Below are 12,812 nucleotides of genomic sequence, written 5' to 3'. Positions count from 1 at the left end.
ATTTTATTTTGTTAGACAGCGCCCAATGTTCAAGTCTGTCAAGATCCTTCTGTATCTTAAGCCTATCTTCTGTAATGTTGGCTATTCTTGCCAGCTTAGTGTCATCTGCAAATTTGATGAGTTCCCCATCTATTCCCTCATCCAAATCCTTGATGAATATGTTGAAGAGCATTGGGCCTAGAACAGATCCCTGGGGCACCCCACTACACACTTCCCTCCATGTAGATGCAGTTCCATTGAGGACCACACACGCTGAGTATAGCCGATTAGCCAGCTACGAATCCATCTGGTGGTGATGCTGTCTAACATTTTTCTATCTTATCAAGCAGTAGGTTATTGTTTACTTTATCAAATGCCTTACTGAAGTCCAAGTAAATGATATCCATAGCATTCCTCTGGTCCACTAATTTTGTCACCTTGTCAAAGAATGCAATAAGATTTGTCTGGCATGATCTGTTTTTGATAAACCAATGTTGGCTTTTGGTTATGACTTTTTTGCCCCTAGGTGTTCATTGATTTGTTGCTTGATTATCTTTTCCAGAATCTTCCCAGGTATTTAGGTCGGGCTGATAGGTCTGTAGTTTCCTGGATCCATTTTTTCCCCTTTTTTGAAGATAGGTACTACATCAGCTCTTTTCCATTCCTCTGGTAGTTCCCCGGTGCTCCAGGATCTTTGAAAGATATAGTTCAGTGGTTCTGAGATCACGTCTGCCAGTTCCTTCAGAACCTTGGGGTATAATCCATCTGGTCCTGGTGATTTGGACTCGTCTAAGGTGGACAGGTGCTCACTTACCATTTTCTTGCCTATTTTAACTTGTGCTTCTAATCTGTTTTTTACAGTACTGTTTTTGATAGGTTGGACTGTTTTTTCCCTTTGTATAAAGACGGATGCAAAAAAACAAGTTAAGTACAGGTAGTCCTCGAATTACAAGTGTAATGGAGCCTGCCCATTCCATTCGTAACTCGAAAACTCTTGGGAGTGAATCTCGTACCTCGAACAAGATCACTCATTGCTCATTAAGATGCACACAGCTCGTTAAGTGCACATGAGGTATCTTAGGGTGGGGAAGGCCATGGGGAGGCCTAGTGATGGAACAGGTCAACAAGGCCTCCCTGACTCACTAAGATACCTCATGCTTCCCTCTCCCTTCCTCCTGCACCAGACTCACTTACCTTGCAAAATCTGTCTTCTCTCTGCCGTGGTTTGTTTCCTTTTGGGGGAGAGGAGAGTAGGCTTGGAAATGCTTTTTGCGCCAACAATGGAAACTCCTGGATGCCGTAATGTCATGCGAGTTCAAACACAAATTCTCTCTAAAAGAGATCATGGCCCTGGAAGCTTCCATTCTGGGAGGGGGAAGTGTTTGCTTCATTTGCATGCCTATAGGGCGAAGCATGGAATCGGAGACAACCAGGCGCAGGAACCAATGCCATCCATGGCCCATGTGCACTGCTCGCTTGCTTGAGCCTTAGTTTGAGGGCAGCCCTATAGGAACGCAAACACATTTATTTGAAGGAGAGCTGAGAGAGATTGGAAGTTCCGTGTGATTGCCAATGGAGCGCTTCAGAAACTGAGCATGATTTGCTGCGTTTTGAAGCATTGTGTAACTGCACGGAAAGGAACGCTCCATTTTTGAAGCACTCCATTGGCAATCACCCGGAACTTGCAGCTCTCAGTTCTCCTTTGGATAAAAGTATTTGAGCAGCAGAGGCTTTATTTTCTCTGCTCCATCTGAATGGAAAGATGCGAAGGCACAGAATGGGATTGCTCTCAATAAGGCTGGTGCACACGAGCGAGCAGCGCACCCGTATCTTCTTGAGAGCAATCCTGCTCTGCACCTCCGCTTTCTTCATTTCAGACAGCAGAGAAACTCAAGCAGCTACTGCCGCTTGAATGGGGAGGACGACAAGGAGAAGAGTTTTCAGGATTTGTACCACCGGCCGGTCAGGCAAAGAGTAGGTCAGGCTGGCTGGCTGGCTGGTTGGGGAGGGGAGATTGTGGCCACTCAGGTGGCTGTTTTCATGCCACCTCCAGGAGCTTGAACACAGGTGCAAAGGGACTCGCCCTGAGATGCCTCCCCCCTCAGTTGAAGGCTTCGTTCCTGGCCTCAAACTAAGTCTGGTGCATACTCGTGAGCAGCACACCCGGGCCACAGATGGCGTTAGTTCTTGTGCTCGGCCAACTCTGATTCCATGCTTTGCCCGATAGGCATGCAAACGAAGCAAACACTTCCCCCCCATGGAAACTTCCAGGGGCCATGATCTCTTTTGCAGAGAATTTGTGTTTGAACTTGCGCAATATTAGAGCACCCAGGAGCTTCCATTGTCAGCGCAAAAAGCATTTCCAAGACGACTCTCCTCTCCCTTAAAGAGAAAGAAACCGCAGCAGAGAAGATTTTGCAAGGTAAATGAGCGATTCAGCATGAAGGGAGGGGGAAGCAGTTGTGGGGAGCGGAGGGAATAGGGTGAATACTGCAGAGCCTCTGCGGTTGTTCATAAGGGTGAATGACTGCCGTGGTGCTGCAATATTTGGAATTTTGGGACTTGCTCATAAACACTAGGGGGCACTGATCGCGTAACTTCAAACGAGCATTATGTAAACGTTCATATCTCTGGGATTACCTGTAGTTCTGCTTTCTCTGTGCTGCTTATCACCTTCTTGCAACTTTCTCCCACTATTGGACCAATCATTTCCTTAACATTTTTCTTGTTTTTTACATTTTAAAGTATTCTACAGTATTAATACATTTAGTATTAACGTATGTGTTTCAACTTAAGCTATCTGTATTTAAGTAAAAATTATCCCCTTAGAAATAATGAATTATAAAAGTCTTCAATAAATATAACATATTTTGTGGAAATTATAACCTCATTTCCCTTGCAGGATAATCCTAAGGATTGTAGGTGTGTAAATTATATGAAGTTTATAGTACAGTGAGATTAATTTCTTGAAAAGATTTTTTTACAAATGGTTCCATTGAATCACACCACCACTTTGTTGTCCCGATATATGTGAGGCACTTTAAATTTATGGTATTTTATTTATTTATTAAATTTATATGCTGCCAATCTTACTATTGAAGCTACCTTCAGTGGCTTTAAATACAATGTTGATTAGTTGTTTGTCAAATGTAAAATTCCACATTCATATTTCCTTTTTTTTTTTTTTGAAAAAAAATATCTCTTTTTTAGAAAGAAAAAAAGGGGTTACTGAAGTTACTTTCAGGAGCATCTACTAAGCGTAAACTTAGAGCATCACCACCATCATCCCCAACTCTCGAAGTTGAGCTGGCAACTACAGAACTCTCCCTTCAGGGTGCTATAGGGCCAGAAATTTCATCAACTTCTAGTCAGGGAAGAGCAGACCCTTGCCCCATGGACAGTGAATCACCTACAATTGTGCAGGAGAGTACTCACTGCAAAACAAGTTCTTTGGATTCTAATATCCCTATAGTTCCCCCTCCAAGACAACCATGCTCATCATTGGCTCCAGTGTCAAATGAATCCAGATGTGTAATCTATGAACGGTAAGTCATTTTCCTGGATAAAAATGTGTTCTTTCTTACATTTCATCAAGAAATGCTAATTTTTTAAAATGATGAAAGAAATTTTCTATTAGAATTCTCTTTAAATTGATTTCTGTTTGAAATGTTCATTTATTTCTAATATATTATATAAAACAGGCAGTTATTTCTAATATATTGCTTGTTGGGCGGTGATCAGAAGGCCATACATAATTGATTCTTGGATCACATCCAATAACTTTTTCATGTCAGGTTAACTCCTAAAGCAGATTCCTAAACTGTTGAGGTGGAAGAATGATGTAGCCCAGACATGTCAAACTCAAGGCCCACAGGCTGGATCCGGCCTGCGAGAGGCCCAGATCTGGCCTGCGGGGCCATCTGGAGACAGCGAGGGACCGGCTCCCGCTGCCCTGGCCCGGGCCCATCTTAGCCTGGCTGGGCGCCCCCCCAGGTGCATACACAGGAGGTAGCGAGCGTGCGAGGGTTGGCAGTGCCTGGCAGCAGCCGCAGCCCACAGGCCCCTCGGCCATCCATTGGTTAGTGTACCCCAGGATCCCACAGCCCCTGCAGCGCAGGTGGGTCTAAGTGCCATGGCCATCAGGCCAGCCCTCCAAATGGCAGGTGGAGGCAGAGGTGCAGAAAGAAGGTATGTGATCCTCCATGCCGGATGTGCTGGGAGGCCAAGTGGCCACCCGCCCTTCCCAGCTGTGGCAGGCATGGGCAAGCAAAGATGTACGGTGGGGCCGCAGCAAGGCAGCCCAGCCAGTTGACATCACCTCCATGCCCACTTGGCTCTCGCTATCCAATTTCATCCGCCAGGTCTGCCGCACACGCAGGACGAGCCTCCTGCCCACTGCCACACCGACGGTCCCAGCAAATGGGAAGAGCAAGGATCCCCCCATCCCCAGAAGCAAGCTGGGACTCCCCTCTCCACTCTTCCCAAGCCCAGTCCTGGAGGTTTCCCATATGCTGCCAGGTTCCTCCTGGGAAGCAGTGCCAGCCGGGTCACAGGATGTCAGTGCCCTGGGAGATCAAAGGCTGGGCCAGGCACCTGCCAACGTCCAGGGCCTCGAGAAGCCCATGCCACCATCTGGGGACCTCCATGCAGCCCGAGAGGGAAGGCAAGGCTCCTCTGGTGGACCAAGCCCTGGCATCTGCCCCAGTCTTGTCCCCCTCTGCCAGAGACCCTTGGATCCCCCCACAGCCCCACACAGCCCCCACAGGTAACCCCGATGTGAGTGATGTCGAGCTGACCATGCCTGATCATGCCCATCCAGTCATCCACGCCCACCCTGCCCCTGAGGGCAACCACAATGCTGATGGGGCCCTCAATGAAATCGAGTTTGACACCCCTGATGTAGCCAATCAAATAATCCTGAACTTTACATTATTTTGATTTTCTAAAATCAAACTTGAATATATTGTTGTCTTTCAATTTCTAATTCCAAGGTAGTATAAGTACACACATATACACATACACAGAGAGATAGAGATGGAAGGAGAGAGGGAGGGAGGGAGAGAGAGAGATAGTTATAAAGTAACATATTTTTCCTGCTGTTAATTTTTGATCAGGTGAAATCAGATCCATGTCAAAGTTACTGGGTAAGTATGTGTATAGGATTGTATAACTAAATTTGCTATTCCTAGTGATAATGTTACACTAATTTTATTATACTGAGTTTTAACAGATTTTGAAATTAGAAAGTGAAGTGAAAATGGAGATATTTCCATGCTATGTACATGAATAAAATAAAGTAAATATTTTTTTTTTAAATGAACGCTCCTGATGAACCAGAATATGTGTTTACAGTTGAGAAAAATGGTCCCCCTTTCAATCTGGAAAAGTTGCCTCTTATTCAGTTTCCCTAGAAATTACATATATAATCCAATTGTTTTAGAGAAATAGTAATATAATTAAATTGGTAATATTTCAGCCAGAAAGCATATGAGAAGATTATGTCTGTCTATTTTAACAGTTTGCTTTATTGTAAGTTTATGTGCTTACAGTTAAGATATACTGCAACATCAGTTTAAATATGTGAAGTTTATTTGCATATGTAGTTATAGTGATGGGAACTTACCAATTTTTTAAGCTCATTCAACAATGGTTTTTTGCAGTGTTTTAGATATATGTGTACAGGTAGTCCTCAAGGAATGACAGGCCAAAACTACATGTGACTCTGTTTGAAAGTTCTGACAGCTGCAATAACCCTGTAGTCATGCGCTCTTATGAATGAAATGACAGATGCTTTTAATGCTTTCTGCACCAATGAGCTGGCCATCGGGAGGCTGCAAAGCTCTTCTGCAAAAGCTGGCCCCTGCATAAAAGGTGGGAGCTTCAGAACAAGTGTCTTAAACTTTTCTCTTGCAAGGCATCCAAGGGGCATCAAGGGCGTGGGGAAGCTCTTGAGGCCTGAAGTAGGTGGACTTGTGCCTGGACTAGGCCTCCCAGGATCTCCCTGTCAAGACTGATTTGCACATTCACCTATATTCCACTTCGCTTGCAGCTTGACAAAGAAAAGGGAGGAGGGGATATGGAATACAATGGTGGGAGTAATTGTATCTGAGCATCCACTGTTCGTGAGAGTGCTCCAACCCAAAGACACATCGAGCAGGTGGACTAGTGTGGCTCGCTGGTTCCCATAACAAAACGAACAGAAGTGATTGGTGACCGTAATGGACTGTGGGTGGCCCATGGGGAATGGGGGGGGGATTAACTATGCTAGCTTTTGCGTGGGAAACCCAGAGCTGGTTTCGCTTCATTTGTGCCAATATGGTTTATTCAGTAAAGTTTATACTCTTCGTGAAATAATGTTCCAGGAGTTTCTTTTTTTGGATCTGCCAATTGGACAGTTGACACTGTCTCATCCCTGAGCTCCAGGGATGACTGGTTGTTACTTGAGGCAATTCATTTAATGTCCTGACTTCAACCCTAATGGACAAATTCAATTATGGTCATATCTCAAGGATTACTGTGGTCTTCATTTAGCAACTGTTTCCATTATAACAATGATGAAAAACTCACTTTATAATCAATCTTCACATTTACAACCTTCGCTAGTCCTTAAAACAATGAAAAGCTGAAGTAAGATCATAAACACAGTTGTGATTTCACTTAGTGGCCAGTTCATTTAATGAATGACCCAGTTGCCAGTCCCAATTGTGGTTGCTAAATGAAGACAACTTGTATACATACATACATGCATACATACCTACATACATACATACATGTGCTACTGGGAAGACTCAGTAAATCAATTCCTCTACACTACAGTAAACCCTCAACTAAATTGAGTTCTGGTGATGTCCTTCTTTGGAACAGCTTTCCTTAAGGTACTTGGACCAGCACTCTCTTTATTACATTTCAAAAAAAGGCATTATTTTTGTTTTTAATCTTATAGCAATACTATAAACTGTTCATGGTCTCTGGAAATGGAAGACCATGCAAATTGTGGCATTGCTAGAAAGACAGGTAGGAGAAGAAAAAGGCTCTCCATTAAAGCAAAATTTACAGACATGTAAAATAGAAATGGGATTTCATCACATTATATATAAAAAGTAAATGGAAATGGGATTTTTCCTACGCATTTTATGTATATGTATAATTGCAAATGGCATTTTACAAATGCATAGAACTATTCAGTGTACATTATTGCTCTAAGGTCAGCTAAATCAAAGGTTTAAAGATGTTTTAAATTAAGGGTTTCCTGTATTCTGTTTATTTCATGTAATCCCCCCAAGGCAAATTTACAGTATGTTTAGTATACAATATGGATGAAATGAAAACAATTTTACTTTACTAAAAGTAAAGTTTACTTTACTAAACAGATCATGCCAAACAAATCTCATTTTGTTCTTTGACAAAGTGATGAAATTAGTGGACCAGCGAAATGCTGTGGACATATACTTGGATTTCAGTAAGGCATTTGACTACAACCTATTTGGTAAGACAGAAAAGTGTGGGCCTTATCTAACAGAATGAAATTCAGTGATCAGCATCACCACCAGATAGATTCATAACTGGCTGACCAACCGCACTCAAAGTCTAGTGACTTTGAACTGCACTAATGGAACTGCATCTACATGGAGGAATGTATGCAGTAGGATAAGTCCAGTACTCTTCAATATCTTCATAAACAATTTAGATGAGAGAATAGAAGGAGAACTCATCAAAACTGCAGACAACACCAAGCCGACAGGAACATTCCAGAAGATAGCGTCAAGATACAGAAGGATCTTGACAGAATGGAATGCTAGGCCCTATCTAACAAAATGAAATTCAGTGGTGAGAAAAATAAGGTTCCACATTTAGGCAAAACTTTATTGAGCACATCATTTTGGCACAGATGAAAGGAAAGCCAGCTCTGGTTATTTCGCACCTAAATTGCTATATTAAAAATATAAAAACCTCCTCTTATTAGTGCAGGTCAAATTATCCTATTATAAGTCAGAATCATTATGAGAGAATGTCTTTAGTTCTCAGTAAACAAATCTTGAAAGTCCTTGGTTCTCATGGACTGGCCTCTTGATATCAGAAGTCTAAATTCCATTCTTCCCTCCCTTTCCCCCAGTCTATAGGCAAGCTAAGAAGCAATAATAGCTAACACAGCATAGGCATTCTTTGGGGCTTGACGCTGTTATTCTGTGAAACTGGATATTGTGGGTTTTTTTTAATGGCTGGCATAAAAGGAAGAATAGTTCCCTTCATTAAAGAAAGAAAGATTGGTTTTACAGCATACTTTCAAGAGCAAAATATCAGGCCTAGCACAGTATTATTTCTTCTATCCCAAATTCATGGTAGAATTTGCAGAAGATTCCTATTGGAATCTCAACTGATATGGAGAAAATTTATTTACAAAATGAAAATGAATAATGAAATTTACAAAATATACAAAATAAAAGAGATACAAAGTACAAGTTGTCTGTTATTAATTCTGAATTTATAGTTCATTTATGATTATAAATAGTTCAAAGAAGCTTTCTGATTCTTTTGCCTTTTTTTCTAAACAGTGAAAGTCTAAATGTTGTTAAAAAATCTTATTCTGCAGATACAGAGTTGTGGTATCCTATCCTCCTCAGAGTGAAGCTGAACTTGAACTTAAAGAAGGAGATATTGTTTTTGTTCATAAAAAACATGAAGATGGCTGGTTCAAAGGCACATTGCAGCGAAATGGAAAAACTGGCCTTTTCCCTGGAAGCTTTGTGGAGAGTATCTAAGAAAACTAATTTGAAATCTTTCAACTCTCATAGCACTATAGAACAAAGAGAGAGATTGCAGCCATGGAAGGCTATAGTATAAACAAATTTATATTTGTTTTTCAGTATCCTACAGCACAATTTTGCCAGCAAAGAAGAGTAAAATAGTTGCTTTTTTATCATTTTGAATTCTTGAGTGTAATGTGTGCCTTGTAATGTCTGATTTATTCTTCAGAGGATTTAAGTGTGTGTGTACATACAAACATACATACATACGTACATACCATAAAAGTTCATTGTTTACAAGGCTGTAACTAATTTATTCATTTTTCTAAACTTGAATTCTGTTTAATAACTAAAGTTTGGTGATTATGATTAACAAGTTATTTATAAAATAAGGAGAAGCTGGATTCTTTTCTTACAAAAAGATATAGTGTCTGATAGATGCCTTTTTCCAACTGTGACAGTGAAGTACGTTTTTTTAAATGGTTAATGTTGGCTATAACAATAGTGATGTGCTATCAGATTGAACCATGCACACTGGGGTAAAATTGTGGATTTGTTTTATTTAGGGTGAGAAACTATCTGTCAATAACAAGTCTTAATGTCACAGATAGAAACATTTCTGATGAAACATTTCTAAAAGGCAATGAAACAGCTGTGCAGCATTGTTAGCATTTTTCAAGCTGAGAATAGAATATATAAAATATACCAGAAATGAGGAATATCAACTTTGACTAGCATCTGTTTGTCTAGTATTTTTGGATATGTGTCGAGATTTCCCTTTGTAGATTTGGCTAGATTTTTAAGCACATAATATACAGAATGTAAATGTGTTAAGATAGATTTAATGCAAAACAACTGGAAGAATGGAAAATAATTGTAATAATTGATAGGATCAAAATTTAAATTCAGGTTGCTTTTAACTGTCTAAATATGCCAAGAAATGTTGGCTTGTTTACCTTTTCAAACTAATTTGCATGGTTGAGAGACAAATTATCTTGTTTGAGCAATAGTGGTGGTAAGTGATATACTTGTGTTTTTAAAGTAAAGGCTGTAAGAACACTGACATTTTTGCAAATTTTGTAACTGTTGCTATTTTCATATATCTTAAGTTGTCAGCGTCTTGCATGCATTATCACATTCATACAGGTGTACAAAATAGCACATAACTGACTATAATGTTTATTATATTGTACTGTTACAATGAACTGGAGGTTCAATAACCAGTTACCTGCAAGTGTGAAAGCCACTGACCAAAAACTAGTGAGTAATTGGATACTACTGTATAAAGAATATTCTCACTGTTCAGCATAATTCCAGCCATGGATATTTTAAAGCACAAGAGTTTTGTGGAGCATATCCTCTACTTAATTTCAGGCCTTGAAGAAGATTCAAACATTCAATTTCCCCTCTTTTATTATTTTTGCAATCTTAGTTTGGAAATAAATTTTCTAAGGAAGGAAAGCTGCCATATAACTTTTTTGTTATCCTCTGCTGAATATCCTGCTCAGAAGCTATTTCCTCCTAAACAATGTACATTGGTAATGTTCACCAGTCTTCCAGGGCATCGAGCCTTGGGATATTTTCTCACATATTCAAGACCTAAAGTATGGGGGGAGGGGAATTATGGTATTCTGATGATTTAAGACTTGTATTACATCTGTCTTTTCTGATAAAATATTTAAAAATTATAATCTTTTAAACCCTAGAATATGTTGAGGTGAACTAATAGACATCTCTTACTCTCCAGTGATCTGCTAATATTTACGGACATTACTTTGCCTTTCCCTCTTCAAGCTAGTTAGTCCTAAGAAAGAGAAGCATATTAGCAAGATTTTAAAAAAATCTTCTTGTGAAGTCTTTTGACTCCTTCCCAAACTGAATTCTGTGCAACAAAAAATGTCAAATCTCATGGATTTAGTTGCTGGGAAGGGAGTGAGTTTATAATAGTTACATTGGACCTTTTAGCGGACTTGGAACTGTAATTTATTCTATATATGATTCTTCAGGAAAATACAATTTGAGAGTATTGCATATTCAAGCTATTATTACTATCAATATTGGCACGGGACGCTATGTACAAGATTGTCTTCATACCATTGCTTGACAGTGACAATCTTGTTACATTTAGCTCACCTAATTTCTGTATAACATTTAGATTACTTTGGCAGATCTCTTCTTTAATTATATGACAGGAAGAAATTCTGTAGGCAGTTACCTTGAAATAGATACCCTACCCTTGGGAAAGATTGACCTGTATATTTCTGCCTATTGTGCAATTGCTCGAGATTAAGAATTCAGTTACCAAAAGAGTGGGTAACCTTAAACTCAATACCTTTTCTTTAATAACAAGGTAGTGCAAGTTTTAAAAGTCTTTGTTTCCCAACAAGAATGAAACTTTGTTAAAGGAAATGCCTGTTGTTTTAAGGTGAAGAATTCAAGTTAGTTGAATCATTAGTTGAATGATTTTCTTGTAAAACATAAATGATTTTTTAAAATTTGTAAATGGAGAGAAAATAATTGGTAGCTGAAGTGGTTTCTTCCAATATCAAATGGTTTCATTATTATTTTAATATATTGAAAACATTCCTTAAATGATACACTGAACAATTCAATTCTGTGGAATTTAAAAAGCTTGGTTTACTTGAATATTCATATGATGTACAAACTATTTGAAATGAACTTTAATAAGGAAATGCTGGCATCAACTTTCATCAGCACCTATTGACACTTATGTGCCAATCTTATTTTCATGCATTTGTAGATTTATATGTGAGAGACTACTACAAAGAATGTTCTCCATATGGTAGCATCCTTGTGTGTGACACAGGTACCTCTATTCAAGATTTTATTATATAATGTCTATTAGAAATATAAATTAATATGGTAGTGTTCTTACAGTATAATACATTTCTAATAACTTTTTAAGAAAATGGATCATCTTTTATTTTAAGGGATTGTTATAGGCGATACAACAATTTTTAAAAATGCAGTTTTCATGTCATGTGACTTTATAAAGTTTGTGGGACTTGGGTTGGTTTTTAGGGTTGCATGTAATTGAGTTTATGAACAAAAAACCTTTACACTAATTTTGGAATACTTTCTTAAAGAAATTCTGTGGAAAATTTTAATGTCTATATTTGAGGTCCAGTGAATGTTACATGTTTTTATCTGTTAAATTTCATTTCTAATAAATATTTTCTTAGCAAAGCACTTAAATGCACTGTGTTGTATTTTGGGAATTGTAGTTATTAGGGGGATGAACAGTACAGGAATATAAAGAACACACAATCTCCACTAAGGTGCAGATCCAGGGTTCTAAAAAGTGGCTTAGTTCCATTTTTTTTATATATTCAGATCCCCAGATCTAGAGAAACTCCATTCTCCTGTACTTTAGCACAGATAAAATTCAAACATCTGTAATTTATTTTTCAGTAGAATACGATGAAATGTGCAGATGATCTAGATCAGGGGTGTCAAACTGCCGGCCCGCGGGCTGGATGCGTCCTGACAAAACCACACCCACCCCATTGTCGGCAATGGGGAAAAAGCTGCAATACATCGCATGATGTCATGTGATGTCGCGAGTTTGACCTGTCTGATCTAGATCCTAGAAATATAGAAAATTGATGGCAGAAAAAGATTCTGCCTCAACTATTTCCCCAAGAAAGCACGCTCAGGAAACAGGCATTGTTTCAAAGAGGATCTTTTACTGAGAGAAAGTGATTGCAGAGTAAAAAGGCGGAATCTGAAATTCCCATGCAAAGCATTAAGCTAAAAATCCCATTTCTTCAGCCCCACCCCAGTGCCTCAGTCCCTCAGATGCAAAGATATTATGAGGCCAAAGAGGTGATAACTGGCCAGCTTCCCAAGCTCCTGTGAAACCAGATGGCCTCAAGGTATTTCCCCCTCCTTAATTCCCATGCAAATACATTGAAGTGAAAGCAGCAGCAAAGGTTAAAATACAGGAATGTCCCCAATCCACACTCATATGTGCTACCCCTTCCTTTCTTATGGCAGCGTTCTGGAAAGACCTGACAGACTCAGTAGTCCATTTAATCTGCCGTTTGAGTTTTCTTCTGCTTGCTTTTG

The 12,812-nt window shown here is 39.4% G+C and overlaps 1 protein-coding gene across 1 annotated transcript in view; it reads left to right on the top strand.

The window, feature by feature from the left end:
• The window catches only part of SH3RF1 (SH3 domain containing ring finger 1), a 164,728-nt gene extending 152,789 nt beyond the window's left edge, over window positions 1-11,939 (top strand). The window contains exons 13-14 of the mRNA XM_039326542.1: window positions 3,190-3,524; window positions 8,570-11,939. Coding sequence (XP_039182476.1) covers window positions 3,190-3,524; window positions 8,570-8,738 — 504 coding nt within the window. The 3' untranslated portion in view covers window positions 8,739-11,939. The remainder of the gene's footprint in view (window positions 1-3,189; window positions 3,525-8,569) is intronic.
• Window positions 11,940-12,812: the final 873 nt, after the last annotated feature.

This window comes from Crotalus tigris, unplaced genomic scaffold, assembly GCF_016545835.1.
Source record: "Crotalus tigris isolate CLP2741 ecotype Arizona unplaced genomic scaffold, ASM1654583v1 scf7180000024341.3516292, whole genome shotgun sequence".
In the NCBI taxonomy this organism is placed as follows: domain Eukaryota; kingdom Metazoa; phylum Chordata; class Lepidosauria; order Squamata; family Viperidae; genus Crotalus; species Crotalus tigris.
The sequence above is the reverse complement of the archived record's forward strand: the minus strand, read 5'-3'. Positions and strand labels throughout refer to the sequence as shown.